Source organism: Bufo gargarizans, chromosome 10 (assembly GCF_014858855.1).
Source record: "Bufo gargarizans isolate SCDJY-AF-19 chromosome 10, ASM1485885v1, whole genome shotgun sequence".
In the NCBI taxonomy this organism is placed as follows: domain Eukaryota; kingdom Metazoa; phylum Chordata; class Amphibia; order Anura; family Bufonidae; genus Bufo; species Bufo gargarizans.
Window position 1 is genome coordinate 15450577 of NC_058089.1, and position 22517 is coordinate 15473093.

At 44.1% G+C, this 22517-nt stretch overlaps 1 protein-coding gene across 2 annotated transcripts in view; it reads right to left on the reverse strand.

The window, feature by feature from the left end:
• Window positions 1–22517, reverse strand: part of TRIM44 (tripartite motif containing 44) — an 80549-nt gene that overhangs the window by 52834 nt on the left and 5198 nt on the right. Inside the window, exons 2-4 of one of the 2 annotated variants that reach the window (XM_044269768.1) lie at window positions 19621–19698; window positions 6826–7047; window positions 1472–1491 (exon numbers count right to left, since the gene is read on the reverse strand). In XM_044269768.1, coding sequence (XP_044125703.1) covers window positions 1472–1491; window positions 6826–7047; window positions 19621–19698 — 320 coding nt within the window. Of the gene's footprint in view, window positions 1–1471; window positions 1492–6807; window positions 7048–19620; window positions 19699–22517 lie in introns of both variants that reach the window. The other variant, XM_044269767.1, reaches the window with a different exon arrangement.

Consider the following 22517-nt stretch of genomic DNA (forward strand, 5'->3'; position numbering starts at 1 on the left):
GTTCCTACCTGTTATGGGCCATGACAGCCACACAAAGTCCAGGGAGCGCAGGCACAGCATGCACGCCAAGCACCTGTCCTGAGGACATGAGGGGCAGGAACCCCTCCTGACGACACCCGGCACCCCCACGATCAGCTGTATGAAGAGAAGACATGCGCCATCTCCTGTCTCTCCTCCTGCTCGCTGCTGCTATGTCTATGTCTATCGTGCACGGCGTGTGCCTTCTCTTCATACAGGTGGGTGTCGGACCCCCGCCGATCTGATATGGATGACCTATCCTGAGAATAGGTCAACAATATTAAAAGCCTGGAAACCCCTTAATGTGTATGGGGACTCCTGACTCTTCCCCCAGTGATGTATGTTCAGCAGATACGGGTTGGGCATGTTGTAAAACCCCTTTAATCTCTATATTTCAACAATTTCTCAACCTAAAAAAAGAAAACTAATATTTTGTCCGAGGGTCCTGTACCAACATTGAGCCAACCTTGCCTTCAAAACCCAGAGCCACAACTTAAAGCACTAGGGTCTAAATGCAAAATCTGAAACAGCCCCCCTACCTACGGTACCATGTTCTATTTACAATACTGCTGTTTTTTATGTGGCTGATGGGCCAGCGGGCAGGGAAGAGTTAATCCGCCTTGTTCCTTTATATAGTTATGAGAAGGATTTGTCCAGTGAGCACCATGTTTGGATTTGTGTATCGTACCTTGGCCAGGGCCCAGTTGCTGGGCTAAAAATATAGACGGTGTATTCTGACCACTTAGGGAACTGAAAGTGTGGGGTCGAGATCAGCAAATGGGGTGTTGTGGGTGGGAGCGGGGGAGGGGGTCCTCTCATGTGATGACAGATAAAGGTGGTGATATAATCCCCGCTCTCTGCTCTGTCACCCTGCGGTGTGGAAAGCCACTTATGACTTATGGAATTCCTTAGTCTCCTATAAACAAAAGCTTTAGCTCTGCCGGATTTATGTCTAATAAGGAAACCAGCGAGGGTCACATTAACCAGCTGCCGCCGCCTCCCGTGCTGGATTACGCTGTATGGATTTTGGATTTTCAGTTCCAGAATAAGTGGAATAAAGTTAAAAAAGAGAAAGAAACACATAAAGAGTTAACTTGAAGGATCCTGTTTAGCGCACTGATCACATCTCATGGATTCCTCCTATGTAGTCACAGGAAATTTTTTACAATACTAAAATACATCCAAAAATTATTTAGATTTTGGCCTCTTTCACATCTGCGGCACAGCGCTCCGGATCTGGCACTGGTGGAAAGTACTAAATGCCCGCTGGTCCCCATTGACTATAATGGGATCCGGCGGAGAGTCGGCTGCAACCCTACAAATAGGCCGGGATTCGGCCAGACAAAAACCGTTGCGTTCTGGAAAATTGTTCCGGGGAGCTCTAATACTAGTGTGAAACAAGCCCTAGCATAGTGTCTGCATAATATAAAACATACGTCTTCTATACACTCACCTTTCATCTTCTTCTGAATTCTTGGACATAAAAAAAGAGAAAGACATGTTAATTTTTGCACTTTTATTTGGTCAACCAATGCCATACATATTAAATTAATATGGCTAAACATGCAAATTTGTGGTGGGACAAGGGTTGGGCAGTTGGATTCAACATGCCCAATCCTGTTGTTGCAGAGTCTGGCACCTGCTGAAAGGGTTTGTCTTCCCCATGCCTTTTTTTTTATTTGGACGCTCCTGACCTGTTTTCACCATGTAAACCGATCCCTGCAGCTTTGCTTCCATCCTCTACGTAGCGCTTCCTGTTGCTGCATCCAACCAAACCCATGATGCACTTCTCCTTCCTCTGCCAACGCTCCAGCTCCGCCCCTAACAACGCCCAGCTAGTTTCTGGCTCCTCCCACCCAGCTAGTTACACAGACACTCCCCTCTCACTGCCCCACCCATGGACATGACATCACAGAAACTGAAAAAGCGCATGTTCATGTGACCACCGCCCAGAACACAAGAGCAAAAAAGGTAAGAGAAATATATTACAAAATTACAGAACCCTTCATAAATGATTATTTTAAAGAATGTTAATGCAAACCTGAAAGGCCCTTTAATTCACTCTCCCCATTCTGAATACATATACTCTTGGCCAAGCCGAGGGTGCATGTCTATGGGGGAGGGTTGGGAGAGACAGCTGAAGGTGCATAGCTATCTGAAATGTATGGCCAGCTTAAGTGTCTATAAGGGAGGACTTCCTTCTGCGAGTTAATACTAAAACCTCAAGCTCAGTCAAAAATCGCAATTTGTGTGACAAAATCATGGGAAATAAATGAAAATCACCTGATTTTTAATATGGAAGGAAATTAAACATATATATGACTCAAGTAAAGGTCCTTTTACATGGACTGATTTGTCAGGCAATTATCTTAAACAAGCCAGACGTTCCCGATAATTGCCTGATCAGGCAATGAGGGCTGCATTTACGTTCAGCAATCACCTCTGTTGTGTGGAGACAAGCGATGGCTAGAGAGGTGGCTTGTCCCCATAGACAATCTTGGTTACTGGGCAGCAGACCAGTGTTTAGCCAGTACAGTCTGTACAATGACAGAAGGACACGCTCCCCCGATGAACAAGTATTTGCTCATTCATCGGGTGATTGCCAGCAATTTTTGGGAACGCTCATCCCCCATAATTGGCCTGATTATTGGTCCACATTAAAGGACCTTTAGATACGTAATTGGTTCCTATCACAATAAAAATAAGAAATATATTGTATTAAAATATGAGCAAGTGGAGCACTGGGTTAAAGGTGTTATCCAAAAAGCCACCCCCCCCCCACCATATGACAGGCCCCCCACGCTGAATATACTTACCCGGGTCCCTGCTCCCTGCGCCTCACCTGGTCCCCTGCTTCTCCCCGTGCCCGAATGACAACATCCGGCAGGCGGGCGAAGACAGGGACGAGCCTCCCTAGCATCGCCGGTGACACTAGGGAGGCTCGTCCCTGCCTGCCATTGGCTGCTCCCCCCCGACACCGGATGCTTTCATCCATGCACGGGGAGAAGCTGCAGTGGCGGTGCAGGGACCAAGAGCTGTGCAGGGAGCGGGGAGCCGGGTAAGTATATTTAGCATGGGGGGCCTTTTTCAAGGATTGGATAACCCCTTTAACTGCTATATATTACTTGTTATTTATATTATTATTTATATATACATTTACATATTATTTATACTATTATTTGTATATACATTTATATATTATGTATTATTTGTATTATTATTTATATTATTTATATACACGTTTCTATATTTTGTGTCGATTGCCTTGTTCCTATAAGAATTAGACTTTTTTATTTCACAGAATAATTGCTTAGAGCAATCTATATGTGCTGAGAGTTTTTACTTTTTGAGTTAAACAATTTTCCCTGTGTAAAACAGCTCAGATCACAGGGCTTGTATTACCCTCAAACGAAGTAGGAATCAGCGATGCAGAGAACACAATTCCAACAGCTCATTGACATGAATGTCCTATCAGCTACAATATCTGTGCATCTATGGCAACCTTTACAACACCAGCAAAAGGAGCAGGATAATCCTCATCAGGATGCCATTGCAGCCAGCTATCTGATGACTAAGGCTAGGACTTTGGGGAATATTCCTTTAAGGTCAAATGAATTCTCATAAAATATGTACTGACTTTTTTTTTTCACTTAAAGAGAGCCTGTCAGCAGTTTTGACCATGCTGATAATACAGGCCTACATTTTTTGTGGCTTTTATTACCATAAAGCTCTGCCTGGCAGAATAAAAGTTCATATTCACACTACTCCTGATGATAAAAACTCCACAAAAGCTATGTTTGTACTGTTCTCCCTAGCAGATACCTACTGTAGAGCTGTAGCATGGTCAAAACTGCTGACAAACTCCCTTTAAAGGGGTTATCCGAATTCTAAAAAATTCCCCCCAATGCCGGTGCCCCTCATATGCATTATATTTACCTGCTCCCCAGCACCCACGTCACTCCAGGTGCTTGCATGGCCGCCACTGCATCTCCCCATCGCGCAGATAAAAACATCTGCCGCCGGGAAGGGGGGGGGGGGGGGTGAGGGGAGGAGCAGCCAATAGCAGACCGAGATGGGGATGAGCCAGATGTTTTGATCCGCGCAATGGGGAGCTGCAGCGGTGGGGAAGCTGCAGCGGTGGCCATACAGGGATCTGGAGTGATGCGGGTGCCAGGGAGCAGGTAAGTATAATGTATATTTGGATAACCCCTTTAAAGGTGTTTCCTGGGACCTTCATATTAATAATTGACCAGTGATGGTGCAGGGCCCAATGTCTCCACAATCAGCATAATGAAGGGTCTGCTACATGTCTTCTTCATTGTTTACCCAGGCTCAGCACCATCCAAATGATAGTGGCCGTGTCTGTTGCTGCAGCTCGTCTGTTGACCTTTTTGAATGAGGCTGGGGAGTGATGTAGCCACTTCATTCAGCTGATTGGAGGGGATATCCGAAATTGGACCCTCAACCATCAATACTTATGGCCAATGCACAAGATATCAATATCACAAAAAACAATTTTCTCCCAGTATGGTTATATGATATGCTGCTTAAAGGCTATGAACACCTTTGAGGCAAATGTTTTATTTCATTCCTGACAGCTCATAAACACTCAGCTAAATTCTTGTCATACTGGCTTAGGGCTCATGCACACGACAGTATTTTGCGTTCAGTATACTGGCCGTTTTTTTTAGTTCAGTATGCGGGACATATACTGAACCATTCATTTAAAAAAAAAACTGAAGTGTCTCCGTGTGCAGTATTTCCGTATTTCCGTACCTTGAAAAGATAGAACATGTCCTATTCTTGTCCGCAAATCACGGTGCTTGGCTCCATTCAAGTAAATGGGTCCGCAAAAAAAACTGAACACATTACGGAAATGCATCCGTATGTCTTCCGTATCCGTTCCGTTTTTGCAGAACCATCTATTGGAAATATTATGCCCAGCTTAATTTTTTCTATGTAATTACTGTATACTGTATATGGCATACGGAAAAACAGAAAGGAATTGGAAACAAAAAACGGAACAACGGATCCGTAAAAAACGGACCGCAAAACACTGAAAAAGTCATACGGTCGTGTGCATGAGCCCTTAGGGTACTGTCACACTTGCGTTTTTCTTTTCCGGCATAGAGTTCCGTCCTAGGGGCTCTATACTGGAAAAGAACTGATCAGGCATATCCCCATGCATTCTGAATGGAGAGTAATCCGTTCAGGAGGCATCAGGATGTCTTCAGTTCAGTCGTTTTGACTGATCAGGCAAAAGATAAAACCGCAGCATGCTACGGTTTTATCTCCGGCGAAAAAAACTAAAGACTTGCCTGAACGCTGTATCCGGCTTTTTTTCCTATCGGAATGTATTAGTGCCGGATCTGGCATTCAAAATACCGGAATGCCGGATCCATCCTTCCGGCCTGCGCAGACCGGTAGAAATGTGTAAAAAGATACAAGACGGATCCATCTGTCCGCATGACAAGCGGAGAGACGGATCCGTCCTTGCAATGCATTTGTGAGACGGATCCACATCCGGATCCGTCTCACAAATGCTTTCAGTCAGCGACAGATCGGCGGATCCGGCGGCCAGTTCCGACGACTGCCCGCCGGATCACACTGCCGCAAGTGTGAAAGTAGCCTTAAATGAGTGTTTAAGAGCTGTCAGGAATTCAGAGATAAGGTCTATACATTGAGTCCTCAGAGCAGCAGCCTGACAGGTTGCGTGTACGGGTAAAAACAAGATACTCTGCAGTTAGACTGAAACTTAACCATGTAGAACAAAAACTGTTGAAAATGTTTATTGAAGACCAATTGAAAAAAATTTTTTAGCCCAAAATACATAAAATGCAATATTCTAAAAAAAAAATGCACATGAAGGTGTTTATAGCCTTTAACAATTAACAGTTGTAATATTTCCTTAGCTGACTTCCCGGTGGCTCATGACCAGGGGCGGATTGGGAACTTAAAGTAGCCCTGGAAAAAAAAAACTAGAAGTGGCCCCATTTTGTAGGCGGGTCCAAATAAACAGTAGGAGGCGGTCAACAATACCAAATGACACAGTGTAGCACAATATACTGCCCCAGAAGCTGGCCTTCTGTGAAGGCCATCAATAGCTGCCATCTGTCCTCCTCCTCATGTTGTCTATGGAGCAGAGGGCTTTGGAGGTGAGGTTTGGGCCACAGCAGTTGAGTTCAGGAGGGCATGTGAGGTTACTGGTTGGGTACATGAGTACCTGATTCTCACAGCGTTAATTGCTGTTGAGAGTTCATTATGTACCGAGTCAGCGGCAGAGAGGAGGATCGGGAAATTTCCCTGTAGGGTCTATGGCCAATCCGCCCCTGCTCATGACCAATTTTGGCTTCATTTGTGGTGTACTGGAGGACATTAAGGGACCTATAGATCCACTTTTACCCATCATAAATGGGTTGTGCCAAGTTCTAAACTTACCCCCTATCTGCAGGATAAAAGTTTTTGATCAGTAGGGGTCTGACTGCTGGAACCCCCTCTGATCATGAGAATGGGGGCCTTGTGTCTCCTCATATGATGGAGCAAAGGTTGAGCATACACACTGCTGCTCCATTCATCTTCATTGGACTGCTAGAGAGAAACCAGGTACAGCAGTCAGCAATCTCCAGTAGTCTGACAGAGAGGAATGGAGTGGCAGTGTGCATGCTCGACCACAGCTCTATTCATATGAAGAAACACCGGACCCCCATTCTTGTGATTGGTGGTAGTCCTAGCAGTCGAACCCCCACAGGCTCAAAATGAAGATAACATGGACACACAGAGTGTGGTTACCTCAGGTTTTTGCATTACCAGTTGGTTAAAGCTGTTGAGTTGTTGGGTGATCTCTGCCATTTCAGCCATTAGCTTGGACATGTGGACATTGAGTTCAGCTAGGGCCTCAGTCACGTGAGCAGAGGCCACAGCTTCCTTAAGGTCCACAAAGTGCAAGGCTTTTTTCTCCTCTTCATGCACCAATTTCTTCATGTAATCGAATTCTTTCTGTATAAAAATCTTCAGCTCAGCTCGTGTGATCTGTGAGACAATAGGAAAAGGAGAGCTCAGCCCAAGTATTTGACATTGTGAGCAATCTAGAATATCTATCTGAAGAACCCAGAACCTAATGTTGAGTGCTCCAGAAACCATGTAATGCTTAATTTCCCTGTGGAGGTGCTGTAGGGTAATGCTGCAACTGTGATGGCTAACCTCTGGCACTCCAGCTGTGGTGAAACTACGACTCCCAACATGCTCCATTCATTTCTATGGAGTTCTGAGAATAGCCAAGCAAGTGTACATCTTGGGAGTCGTAGTTTTACCACAGATGGAGTGCCGGAGGTTAGCCATCACAGACTTAGACTACCCGAGGTGCAGCCGATTGTCAGGAAAGAAGCATTTCTTCCCGACAGTCGACTGCTCGTTAAGTGGAGGTGAAGTCCTACATTTACATTTAGAGATCACCTCCACATTATGAGGACGTGCAATCGCTACTGCTATCACTTGTCCCCATACAAAATTATTGTTGTTTAGACAGCATGACCTGCTGCCCAGGAACCTCAGATCATTTCACCTGATGAACGAGCGTTTCGCTTGTTCATTGGGTGATCTGCGGCACCTTTAGACAGGCAGATTATTAGGAACGAGCGTTCGTAGGGGACTTTCATTCCTGATAATTGTCTCGAATATTGGGCTGTGTAAATCCAGCTTAAAGGGGTTCTCCAGGAATTAAGAAAATGAAAATACTTAAATATTACTTTATTATAAATATATTCCCAAATACCTTTCATTAGTTATAATGGCTTGTTTTGTGTAGGGAGCAATCATCAGGAGAGAAAAAATGGCCGCCGTCCTATCAGTACACACAAAAACTGTCCTAATCACACACAGGACAAGTTACTTCACAACACTGAGCTAAAGAGCCGCCTCATCCTCCTCTCTGCTCTGCTTGTCAGGGATTATGATCCTGAATACAGATGATAAGATCTTTATCCGAATCTCTGTAGGAATAGGAGTTCATGAGGAGACATGAAGTACAGAGAGGACGGACAGGGCAGATGGTGGTAATGTGGGGTTGTGGTAATGGAGGCTGCATACAAGTGCTGCTACTCATCAGCCAAATCCCCACCTCCTCTCTGTACTTCATGAACTCCTTTTTCTACAGAGATTCATCTGAAGATATTATAATCTGTATTTAGCATCATAATCCCTGACAAGTAGAGCAGAGAGGAGGATGAGGCAGCTCTTTAGCTCAGTGCTGTGAAGTAACTCGTACTGCCGTGTGATGAGGACAGGTTTTGTATGTACTAATAGGACGGCAGGCCATTTTATTTCTCATGATGATTGCTCCCTAAACAAAACGAGCCATTATAACTAATGAAAGGTATTTGGGAATATATTTATAATAAAGTAATATTTAAGTATTTTAATTTTCTTAATTCCCGGAGAACGCCTTTAATTGAGCCGGTGCTGCAAGGTTCCAACACAGATTACAATTGATTATTGAGGGTTCCAGGTGTGAGATAACCTTTGATCAGCTTATCTTCAGGAGACCTTCTAAAAAACAGGTATTATCCACAGCAGAAAATCTCTTTAAGCCTAAAACACAGGGAAAAGTATCTGTCAGTCGATGCATATATTAGAAGCATACCAGTACCAGTACGCCTAGAAATTAAGGAGAACTAATCAAAACCAAATACCATGGAAAACTGAAATCTGTCCGATCATGACATGGAAGCCATTAGTGAAACTGAATACAGAGCAAAATTGATGGATCTAAGGGTTGATTAACTGAAGGACTCTGAGGGGGGAATGTTACTGGTCATTAAAGAGGTTGGCCCATGTAATTCATTGCTAGAATATGCCCCCAATGTATGATAGGTGTGCGGGTTCCACCACCTGGACCCACACCTATCTCTAGAAAAGTGAAGGAGAGCAGACCGCGCATGCGCAGCAGCTCTTTATTTGTTTCTACCAGTGTCGAAATAGGCGAGCAATGCGTGTGGCTATTTTCAGAAGTCCCATAGAAATGAATAGGGAAGTGCACTGCAGAAATACTACAGAAGCCAGCTTGGCTATTTTCTAAATCTACAATTAAAAAAGTGGCATTTTTAGGAGAGGCTTTCCAATTTTAATGTAACATTTTTCATGTGTTTCTGGGTTTATCATGACTGGTATGCAGAATATTTCACAAAGATAAGGCAGAAGTATTTATTATCATTACAGAAATTCCCCACGCTCCCCCCCCCCCCCACATGTGTCTAATGCCTGTAAATACTAGTAATAACATGTGCTCTTCGTCATCAGATTAGATGGTTCTATCGTGCCGCCCTCACGTCTACGTGTGTTTGGTTTTGGCAGAAGCTGTTATAGTTTCCAGGCCGGTTTACATTTTCTAAAAGAAAGATAAGATTCCAAACCCTGGAGCGAATCTCAGTTAAATTCTTGATAAATGAAAATTAGGGGGTCCATGAGCTAGAATCTTCAGTTATTGGTCCTCATGTCCTTGTTAAAGGGACTGTCTCATCTTAGACATTGGTGGCATATCGCTAGGATATACCACCAATGTCAGATAGGTGTGGGTCCTACCTCTCCCCAATGTGAGCTGTCCTCCATTCATTTCCATGGGACTGCCATTAAATAACCGAGGGCTGGCTCGGCTATCTCCAGGAGACCCATAGAAGCAAATGTAGTGGTGGCCATGCTTGCACAATGTGCTCTCCATTCATCTCTATGGGACTCCCGAAAATTGGTAAAATTGGGGCATATAAGCCCCAATCCACCCAGAAACCCAGAAACGTCCACATGTGGGCAGGGTTTGCATTGTCAGCACCCATTTTTGGCTCGGCACAACGCAAATTTGCTAGGACTGTCTCTGAATATCAGGGACAGTCCCGGCAAATTCGGGAGAGTTGGCAACTATGATATAATACAGGGATGGCCAACCTGCAGCTCTCCAGCTGTTGTAAAGCTACAACTCCCACCATGCCCTGCTGTAGGCTGATAGCTGTAGGCAGACTGGGCATGCTGGAAGTTGTAGTTTTGCAACAGCTGGAGAGCCGCAGGTTGGCCATCGCTGCTATAATACATATTGCTCCAATGCAGATTTGCATTTTAAAGATTGCACCTGCCAATTTTGAAGTGCTCCCGGGTGGACCAGGGTAGGGTATCGTTTATAAACGTCTTGTGATTTGGGCTTCAATTGTAATGATTTTATGTTATTAGAAATTGCTATTTTCTAATATTTTCTCCAGCCTCCACCGTATGTGCCGCAATAGATTCATCCCGCCGTCAGCGCTGCCTTCGTGCCAGGAGTCTGCATTGCTCTCAAGCTGTGAAGAGTGGAGATCCCGCAGTTTTGCGAGAGCAGCAACTTCATTCCCCACGAGCCTCTGTCCTACAACGACTTTCAATTTGCAATTTTTCAGAATTTGAACTCAACAGAGAACCTTTCAATTGACCTAAATCATCAATCAGTAGCGGGGCAGAGCTGCGAGGAAACATCCCGCCATCTCGGACCGTACCAATCAAACGCTAATGGCAAGTGAACACATCAATTATAAAACTACATTAACATCAATTCTCTCAAACCTTTATCCTGCGGGGATGAATCAAATAATGGAGGAGCATGCTGGGCCCAGGAACAAGGAAAAATCATCACCATCAGCAAGCAGGAAAAAGTCAGAAATGCTGGAATCATTATAAGGATTGTGAGTAGTGTTGAGTCCCACTTTGGAAACTTCCGATCCGAATTTCGGGGAAATTTGATTCGACGCAAAGCCTAATTCCTCATGCTTTGTGGTAACGAATCAATTTAGCCTGAAATGGCGTTAAAATAAAAAAATCATACTCACCTCATCCATTTGAGAGCGAAGAGGCTGCCACGGCCGTCTTGATTGAAGATCCTGCGCGAAATCTGGTGCGCGGTGACATATCACACTACCACACCAGCCAGCGTGATGACGTCATTTTGAGCAGGATCTTCAATCAAGATCGCCGAGCGTTGCCTCTTCTTGCTCAAATGGATAAGGTAAGTATTATTATTTTATTTTTTTTTAACCGATTAACCCCTGAAAGCACTATGTTTTTGTCTCAGATGCCGCGATCAGTGATGCCGTTCCCCGTCGTTGCACCCGCTTATTACAAAGAAATGCGCTTCGTGACGATGCTCATCTCTAATTGTGAGATTACTGGCAGAAGTGAACGGTTTCTTTAAGAAGTAAGGGCCCCTCTTTGATGTACCCAGTACTGTTCACCTAAAGGCCTTTAGAGCCCACATTTGACAACATGAGTAGGTGGCACTATTTTTTACTGCCAATGGACAGAACCCAAACGGACGCCATTGTAAGGCAAAGGAGTCTGCTGGTTGACCTTTGGATCCTCCACACCATCAAGTGATATCTTCCAACAGGGGCAGAGTAAGGATTTTTAACCCCGACTAATCCATACAGAACTATAGGGGTGCAATATAATGCATTAACATATTAAATAACATTGTATAATAATAACAGTTTGCAAGTATCCTATTCTGGGGTACTACACATTCTGGATAAAAATATTTTGAACCCATAAGCTATGGAGCAGTTAAGCGCACCCTTACTCCTCCTTCTTGATGAACACGGTCAGGTTCTTGAATAGTCCTCTTGCTTGGCCCTGCCAATCAAGAAGGAGAGGGAGGGGATGGCTAATGAAGAAGTAGGAGCAAGGGTGCACACAGTGGCTTGGGTCAGCCCTTGGGGTGCACTTAATTGCTTATTTGCATATGGATTAAAAGCACTTTTTCTTCAGATCGTCAAGTGAAAGGGATCATTACATTCACCCAAGATAGTCCTACAAGGCATTGTGCTGGGTGCAACAGAGAATTTCCTGGTGAGACACTCCCTTTAAGGGACATTTATGGTATTTTAGGGGGGATTTACAGGTGAAATGGATGTACTGTATGTCTCTGGAATTGGAATTCAAATGTTGGTCCACAGTTTTTTTTTGTTACAATAAGGCCCCATTCACACAAACCTGTCCGTTTAGCGGACGAAAAACTACGGATCTGCAAAACACGTACATTGGCCGTGTGCACCCTGCATCGAGGTGCATACTCATTGACTTCAACGGGTCTACTATCCGCAAGAGGTGGCCAAAGATGGGACCTGTTCTATCTTTTGGGGTGCAGCCGTATGGACCCGGAAACACATTAAAGTCCTTCACACATCCATATATATTTTGTGGTCTGCAAAACATGGATCCACAAAATACAGATAAGGTCCATGTAACGTCCATGTCGCTTCCCTTTTATTTTTTTTTGCAGACTCATTGATTTCAATGGGTCAATGAACCACCAAGTATAGGAGATGATCTATCTCTTTGCAAAAACAAACGTACAGATGCAGATCGATATGACATGTCCTATACTTGGCCACAAAATGTAACACGGACCACATCCAATTAAAAAAATCATTTTTAGTTCAAAATGAGTACAATGTAACAATAAAAGAAAATTGCCACTAAAGGTGTACATAGCCTTTAACAAGGCCCAAGATCTCCTGCAAAATCAGTTTGGAGACTTTGATGGCCTTCAGACCGTCGCTGCTATTCTCTTTCCAGGGTACAGTGTGCTAAAGAAGGCCGTGCAACTACGACAAGGACGGGGGGCACAGCTTCATAAATGGCCGACAGTATCAAGACCAGCAATTTGCCTCTATCTATTTGTGAGCAGATAAATAACATCTACAGTGTAGTGGTCCATCAGCCCCTGAAACATCTAACATTTCTAAACATGGATCAGCAGAGAAACACCTACGACTGTAAGGTGTTCTCCATAGCATGACTTTGAGTCTCTGGCAGATGACGGTGAACCCACGGCGATCTTCCAGCACAAAGTGATGAGGAGACCATCTAATATCCTGCCTTCAGAATGGCAGGGTCACAGGGCTTTCCCAAAAAGGTCAATTAGTGACTCCATATCTTTTAAGACATGCCGAGTCTGTGATGGGCCAAGAGATCGCCCTGACCTTCAGTCTGACATTACCAAAACAGGCCTGGATCCACCAAAGCTGCAGTCTCTATCCAAATCCGGATTACCACCATTGACCCATGGTACTGGATAATCATACCCCACTAACATTGACCCTTTAGCCACTGGGCCCATGAACTGTGCTGTTTCTATACTTCTACCCATAATGAGAGGAGTATCCTAATTTGTTATTTTTACTCAGTCCTAGAGACCTGGTTATTAGGCAGGTTGTGTCCCTGGAATATGAGTCAGACTATCAGATGATAGAGGCCACATTCACGAGAAGACCTTGTATCCTCATTTGCATATTGATGTTTTTTTATTTTCTTTCCGATTCTTGATTTTTATGGTTTTTTTTCCTGTATAATTTGGATGCAGCGGTGTGTCCATATAAAAACAACTCTGTGTTCACAGTGGTTACTAGGTCACCAATGGGAAAAAAAAAGCCTGGGGTTAAAAAGGCAATTGCAGCAGATCGGATCATCCATGAGACAAAATGAGGTTCAGAATAAACCATCTCCTGATTTTCAGCGAGGACCCCTGCAAAGAAGTATTGGTCTTCAGCACCAAAAAGAGCCCTAAATATGGTAAGATACTTGTTACAGGAGTAATGTGATTTATGACAGGAGTGATGACAATGAATAATTTAGGGCTTAGAGTCTCCAGGAAGATAAGCAGAGTGGTGGCCATTAGTAGAAAATCATCCAAATATCCTGATACATGGCACATAAGTATAATACAATCCTGACTGCCTGCAGCCACCACTAGGTGGAGCTCCTATTAACCTTTATATGATCTATCTGGAGTAATCATATATTGGTTCCCAGAAAATTATCTTTGGAGGTAGGTAAGAAAGCAGGGGTTTTGTAGATTTGTATATATATATATATATATATATATATATCTCTTATATATGCTGTATAAAAATGATTTTCTGTCTGTCTGTCTGTTCTTTATGCGCGACCAAATGACTGGACCGATCTTCACCAAATTTGGCACACATGTACATCAGGTGTCCGGGAAGGTTTTAGACTGGGTCTCGGCTCTCTAGGACATACCATTCCTGAGATAATCCCAAAAAATTACCTGCATAGCCAATACAAGCCTGCAAGTCTTTCTCTTCATATCCCAACTGCCATATCCCAACATGTCCCTTATCACTGTTAAAGGGGCAATCACTGTGGATGCTACTGTTATGGGAACAGACCGCTGTGGAGGTCACTGTTAAAGGGGAGGGCACTATAGAGGTCACTGTTAAGGGGGCAGGGGCCACTATTAAAGGGGAAGCTGCTGTGGAGGTCACTGTTAAGTCAGCAGAGTACTGTGGAGGTCACAGACAAGGGGACAGTCCCTTATAGAGGTCAGTGTTAAGGGGCGGGGTGCTGTATAGGTCACTGCTAAGGGGACGGGCCCCTGAGGAGGTCAATGTCAAGGGAGTGGGGTGCTGTGAAACTCACTGTTAAAGGGGAGGACTGCTGTGAAGGTCAGTTAAAGGGATGGGCTGCTGTGGGGGTCCTATTTTAAGGAGGTGGGGCACTGTGGGGGGGAAGTCAGTGTTAAGGGGTGAGGGGCTGTGGAGTTCACTGTTAAGGGGGCGGGGTGCTGTAGAGGTCACTGTTATGGGGGATACTGTCGATATCTTTAAATGACACACACAAACATGAAATGAAATAGATGAAATATATAGTCTCTTATATATAAAAATTTGTTTCTGTCTGTCTGTCTGTTTTATGCGTGACCAAACGACTGAGCCGGGTCCTTCTGCTAGTATATATATATATATCAGTCTTCACGTTGGTGTGGTTTTTATCTGCAGTGTGTGAACATAGCCTAAAGGTTTACCTTAAAGGAGTATTCTGGTTAGATTATGTTATCCCCTATCCACAGGATAGGGTATAACTATGAGATCAGTGGGGGTCTGTCACAGACAGGAACCGCCCTGTCACATGCCACGTGACCCGGGTGCGACTGCCAAGGGTCGATCGATTGTACGCACTCAGTCTCTTACACCCCTACACACAGGGGTGCACCTAGCCTTTCTGCTGCCTGAGGCGAAACTAAACGGCGCCCCCCATGCCAATTTCTTAACCTAACCCCTTTGCCACAATGAAAGCGCTTATTGCCTATGGCCCTTCCGCTGCCGCCCTCTTGCCCCTACCTGGTGCTGCCTGAGGTGATCACCTCACCTGGTCTCATTGGTGATGCACCCCTGCCTACAAACAAGCCTCAGATTGAACCTAGATCACATTCCGACAGAGCCTTTCATGCACCCCAACACGCTGCCATCTATGACATTTAAATTAATCCACTACTAGTAATTGATATTGAGACTTCAAAGCTCCTTAACTTATTCCACCAGAACCAATCCGTCCTATGAATGCTAGTTTTTGTAGATTTTTTGTAAAACTCCCGAAACTTGTCTGGTGCCACATCCCCCGCAATTTGTGACCAGATACATAAAAAAACCATAGTCTGAAACCGACCCGAAATAAGTGGGATCTATCATCTTCGAAAGTTACCTGCGCGATGTGACGGCCAACACAGAAAGGGACCGAGACATCACTGGCCCATGTGTTGAACAGCAGCCCGCCAGCGCGGTCTTCATTAGAAAAATAACTCCCGATACCGTAGTGCGACAACATTACTGGCACAAGGCAGGGAGCAACAATATCCCAAGGTTCGGTAAAGTCTTATTCGATGGAAGCCGGATTAAAGGTAACCTAATAATCGCTTGCAAGCTGCAAAGTAGCGGGACGCCGCTACTCATCCTAATTTAGCGGGACGCCGCTCTGCTCAGGAGAGTTTTACAAAAAATCAACAAAAACTAGCATTCATAGGACGGATTGGTTCTGGGGGAATAAGTTAAGGAACTTTGAAGTCTCAATATCGATTGTTAGTAGTGGATTTATCATTGACCTCCGATTTATTGCAGTTTGGCCCTATTTTGAATACCATCGATATATTGCTATTGGGACTGCTTATTTATTCGATCATATTTTGCTGCTATTTATCAATTCGATTATATTCTGCTGCTATTTAGATATATTGACTGTTGCTATTAATCAATATTTCAGATTTTATATATGACTTTATATATGTTTTTATAGTGAGGTCCATTGTTTTACAATATTTAGTACAACAATAAACTATACATTTCTTGCATCTCTTAATGGTCCGAAATTTCTGAGAGTGCCCTGTTCGACATTCTTTCTTATCTTACAATACAGTTATCGAGTGAGTGTTCTCGATAGGTAAGGAGCACCTCTTTTGGGGTTTCAGATATCCTAGTGCGACATCCAACCTTATATTATATATTTACATTAATATACCAATTAATTATAAGCTCACAGAAAACCCCACAGCGCCCCACTCGCAAGGAGGCTCACAGTAGAAGAGGCCACACTTGTGTAACGCCCCAGAGTGGCATTACCACTTCTGCACCCCGCTACTGTCTTTGTTGGTTAACCTAATGTCATCTGTGCATTTATTTCCAGATCCTATATAATGTGCATATCTCTTTCCATGTAACTGTTATGTTCAATTGTAATATGCTTGGTTCACCAGCAGGTGGCAGCATAAATGGCATCGCTACAGGGACAGAGAATGGAGCCTTTCCTTCCATTCTAACACCCCCCTCTGTGGTGTGGTGGGAGTGTCCCACTGCCTGCAGGAAGGGTGGAGACCAGTTCTAGTCAGTCTAGCTTACCCCCTGCTAGGGGAAGGTTCTAGTTTACCCCTTGCCAAGGGAGGGTGTGCAGCAGGTGCATGTCCCTGTTGGACTTGCCTTTCCCAGGCCAGCTGGAGCACCTTCAGCTCCGCTGGATATGGAGGTAGAAGCTTAGAGCTTCAGGAGCCAGGAGAGAGAGACTCCCTGGATTAGCATAATTCTGAGTCAGACTACAGAGAGAAGTTGCAACACCCAGAGAGAAAGCTAAATTATACAGCCAGCCTTACAGCCAGCATGTCAGCACAGCAGAGCCAGAGAGCAACAGATGTAGTTAGAGAGGAGTTTGCCTGCCACAGTTAATGCCAAAGCCTGCTGGGAACCAAGATAAAGTCTGCAAACTGTTGGAGAAATGGTTATGCCAAGTAAAGCTGTTATTCAACTTCATCACAAAGTCTGGACTCAATTTATTTCTTCAAATCCTTCAATTATTCACCCTATTTGCTCTGCTTTGGATGACAATGCCTGGGATCCAGCGTATCCAGGTAGGAGCACCGTGACACGTACACAAAACATTAAGGGATATTATAGGCTACCCTATACCACTCTGGCAATCCTACACCTGGGTACCATACACAGTATCACTAAAAGGGGCCCTGTGCCTCTGTTGCTTCTCTGCAACTGGCGTCACGAAAAACATTTACTTTAAGGGACCCATGGCCGTTGCCCGTGTGTCGCCCTTGTAGAAAATACACATTAACGCAAACCACACTTAAGAAATGAGGTTACTGGCTCATTGAGGGCACAAAACCATTAAAGATGTGCTTTAATGTACTAAGAAGGGTACACTACTTAGTTACAAAAAAATTAAAAGAAATAAGAGAGATACATAAAGGTGCACAAAACAGTTACAATAATAAAAGGATAAAAACAAAAAGGTTCTTACGAGTTGTGTGATCGGAGACCGCTCTGGTTCCGGGGACAGGAGAACATGGAACACACCCAATGTTGATCGGATCCCCAAATTGTGTCAATGAAAGGTTCCAAATCCCACATTTTTATTCCTTTTAAGCAATTTTATCAGGCTGATCATTCGGATACCAAATATGACCAGTGTAGGGGTCCCGGAATGAGAGTTTCTCATTACGTGGGAATGCTGGCTGTCAGGGGGGAGTATATGGACTCTCTACCATGTTCACATTATACAGAATGCAATTATTACAATAATGAGTAGGTGAGTTGTACCAGGGATGAGTTATGGCTCATGATATATCTTCTTCATCTTCTGGAAGTCCTCCTGGACCTCTGCTGGGGGAGGTGCCATTCTGTCGGAGGGTAGGCATTTCCAGGAAACATCTTCATTACCACTTGCAAAGGGCCAATTCATAACATTCATGTGATAAACTGATTTCCTCTAAAGGCAATACATATTCCAAATGCAGGCCCAGACTGAACGGCAATGTACAGACAGTTATAGAGTGGCATAAAAATCTATAGAATCCCACGACATAGATATAAAAACATACACGGATAATAACAGGTTGTCCATTTCTCACAGGGTCCTACCGCTGGGACCCCAACCGATCACAAGAAAGGGGGCCCTGTACCCCCTGCAGCCCCCTGAAAAGAACGGAGAGGCTAATCAGACATGCGTGTGACCGCTCCATTCATTTCCATGCGCATGTGCAACCAGACATTTCAGGGGTGCACCACCAATGAGGCCGGGTGAGGCGATTGCCTCAGGCAGCACCAGGTAGGGGTAAGAGGGGGGCCATAGGCTGAAGGGAAGGGGTTAGGTTAAGAAATTGGCATTGGGGACGAGGGGGCGCCGTTTCAGTTTTCGCCTCAGGCAGCAGAAAGGCTAGCTGCACCCCTGGGACTGCAGGGAGTATGGGACCTCCGTTCTCGTCATCTCCTGCGGATTGGAGATAACTTAATCTAACGGGAATACCCCCTTTAATCTTAGCTGATCCCGCTAATGGTTGAATGGTCCTAGAGCGTGCCAACCACTTTTTCTAAACCAGTAAGGACTTTCATTTTTTCTGACTGATCAGGCATTTTTCAGACTAAATCAGGATCCCGATCAGTCTGAAAAATGCATTGCGATACTGGATCAGTTTTTTCCTGTGTCATCCGTCAAAATGGATCCGGTATTTATCTCTTTCACATTTTTATCCAGAATACCGGATCCGTCAATGCGGCAATTTGAATGCCGGATCTAATACATTCCTATAAAAAAAATAACGGATCCGGCATTCAGGCAAGTGTTCAGTTTTTTGGGCCGGAGATAAAACCGCAGCATGCTGCGGTATTATCTCCGTCCTGAAAAGTCAAAAAGACTGAACTGAAGACATCCTGATGCATGCTGAACGGACTGCTCTCCATTCAGAATGCATTAGGATAAAATTGATCAGTTATTTTCCGGTATTGAGCCCCTAGGACCGAACTCTATGCCGGAAAAGAAAAACGCTAGTGTGAAAGTACCTTAATGCGGTCAGAGCAGTCACCACTTCCCTTCCCCAACTCAGAGACTCATACAAAGTGCATTACCCAGCAGGGGGCAACAGTGAGAACCTGAGAAAGCTCCCCCCAGGGTGAAAACTATTTGAACTCTGTCTGCACAATAGCAGTATGGTTCAGAATTAAGAAATGCAGGGGATCTAGGAGTTTGGATGACTTTTCTTTAATGTCTCAGGCAGCTGGAAGAACTGCATGTTGTGTTCCTTAGCGACTGAATTAAATATGTCCCAATGAACCCATTAATTATACAGAAGACGACAGAGGACTGAAAAGGAGCAAAGACGCCACTTGAATGGTATCCAGAGCCCACATGTGAAGGGTTTCATAACAGATTCCCAGGCAGAATGGAACATTGCAGAAAACAAGAGAGGCAGCAGGGCACACGAAAACAGGGGGCAAGACACACAGGGGCACTTTCACTTACTTTGGAGTTGGCACATTTCTCCTTTAACTTCTCTATCATGTCGCCCATGGCGAGCTTCAGGTCGACAGGTTTTCTTTTCTACAGGAAGGAGAACACAAAATGATAAGATTAATATGACAGGTGCTAGAAAACGTCTACACCGCAACCAGTGAAGGGGGTCGAATTGCAACCATCAAGTTGTGGCGACCCGACACCATACCAGCTGGATTTCTTGCAACTGTCAGGTTCAGTTGTGGAAAATTTCAGGTCACAATGTAACCCTGTTACCTTTCACTAGTTGCGATGTGGCAGCACTGTGTTCCAGTCTTTGACCGTATGATCTAGCCAAAGTTGCCGCTCAGTCCTAGCCTAATGGGGTTACTGCCATCACTGAGCCTAGGCACTCTAAGGATTGATGGGGGTCCCAGCCGTTGGACTGATTGGAAAGTGATGGCATATCCTGGGGATATACCCTTGCTTTCTGTGATGGGAAGACCCCCTTCGAGGCAGTCAGATGGGTAAACAGTGGATATTTTCAATATCAATGGCAATTTTTTGGAGCATAGGTAAACAGGTGTTCCTCTGTCATGTTAAGAGGGGTTCTCAACTTTGGAAACCCCTTCATAAATGTTTTTTGTTTTTTTTTACCGCATTTATGGCCATTGATCAGAACGTCTATCATGTAATACTACACTTACCAAGCAGAGGAAATCAGTAGGGTCTTACATGGTTGCCAACAGTCCCAAATTTGCATGAACAGTCCCTAAGTTTTAGTATGTCTAGACAAATTTGGACTGTCCTATTCTTAAAATGGGTCGGGCTTTCTTAAGCCCATGTTATATGTGGGTGGTCCTGGCAGGTTTGGGGGGTTCCTGGAGGGGGGGGCTGGCTTAAATGACCTGGAAGTTTCCAACAAGGATGTTTAGTAAGTTTGGTCTTGTGTACGACTAACGTACAAATGAAGTTTAATAAGCTTCCCGATCAAAATATAAATAAAAGAAGCAGAATTACAGGGCGAGATATGCGTGTCCTAGGAGGTCACCATGGCAACCAGAATGAACGCACCCATTGTTTACACTGCCGGCTTCATTTCTATGTTCGTTGCATTTATAAAAGGCCTCCGCAGCGCTCTTAACATTCAGTCAAGTAAGTTTTGTAAGGAAACAGCATGCTCCTTCACTCCATACATTACCATATAGCGGTGGTCCTAAACTGGGACTCGTCAGCTAGTATCAGGGAATCTTGGGATTTGTAGCGGCACAAGTTATAGCATCAAAGCTTTGAGAAGACTACAGAGAATCCAGTAGGAGCTTTATGTCCGAATGACGTCAGATAAAACCATCTCCATTAGCTGACGCTTTTTGAACCGTGCATTAGCTAATGGAGATAGTTATCTCGCATCGCTGTGCACCAAAGGAATAACGGACTGTGCAAGCGCGGTAAGATGACAGCAGGTCTTTTCTTTCTATTAACTAAGTAGATGCAAATTTGCAATTAATTAGTACTTCACAATCCTTTCCTAGAACAGGCTTCTCCTCTCTCTATGTTATCAGCTACACCCATTGTCATATCAGTTGCACAATATTAGTGTTGGGCGTTAATATTGGAATCGCGAATATTAATAGCGAATATAGCAACTTTGATAATTTGCGAAGATTTTGAATATAGTGCTATATATTCGTATTTTCTAGATTTTTTTTCATCTGAACCCATGATCCCTCCCTGCTTCTTTTTTGTGGGCCAATGAGAAGGCAGCAATGTCTTTGTCTGAGCTTAGCAACATCCCTAGCAACCAATAGGAAAGTTACCTACCCCGTTACTATATAAGAACCTCCCCAGCAGCCACTTTCTGTAGTTTTATGGAGTTCTGAGAGAGATAGCATTGTTATTGCTGTGCTCTGTGCTTTACTGTGTCATTACATAAGATAGTTAGTTATTAGTTAGTTTATATATATAATACAGATAGTTAGTTATTAGTTAGTTTATATATATAATACAGATAGTTAGTTATTAGTTAGTTTATATATACAATACAGATAGTCAGTGTAGGTTAGATCCTGATATAGTGTAGCTGATAGGTTCTGCTGTCCATACATACATGCTACAGACATAGTGCTGGGATGTCACAAGTTGCACGTATTGTGAAAAAATATGCGCATCATTAATTACCGAAAATTCGCAAGCGCAAATATATTGGAGCACTTGACTCTATCTGCATATAAAGCTATTGTAATGTTCTGCCGTGCCAACCATTTTCTCCAGTCTCAGGAAACTTATACCAGCTTGAATTTTTTTTTTTGCATAAGTAACCCACGCCTGTATTCCGCACGCATTACGCGAATATTACATTGCCGATTTTCGCAATCAAGAATATAATCGTAAATTCTCAAATATATGATGAATATTCTACAAAATATTCGCAAAATATCGCTAATTCGAATGTTGCCCCTGCGGCTCATCACTACACAATATCTGGCAAGAACGTTCTTTCTAGTAGTGTAACCCAGCCACTTATCCTACCTGGAGGTATTAAACATATTATACCGCAGTCAAAAATGTATGACTCCCCTCTATCAGCCAGCAACTACTGATGCCGCCATTCTGACAGATCTGACGTGGCCCTGCAGCCATCAGCATCTGCCTTTACAGAAAAAGCTGCCCCGTTATAGAGATTAGAAACAGTCCTTGGGCTGTATCTGGTGTTGCAGTTGAGCGCGTTTCGGCTGAGCTGCACTACCGTGCATGTCCTAAGAACAAGACTGGCGCTGTTTCTAGGATAAAAGACAATGGGGGTAATTTACTGATCAGAGATCAGTGTTCTGGCGCATATCTGCGCCGCAATCTGCAACTTTTTCCCGCTCATGCCAGGTCTAAAAAAGGGAGCGTGGCGTGGAGAAGGGGACGAGCTGGCAGGCCTG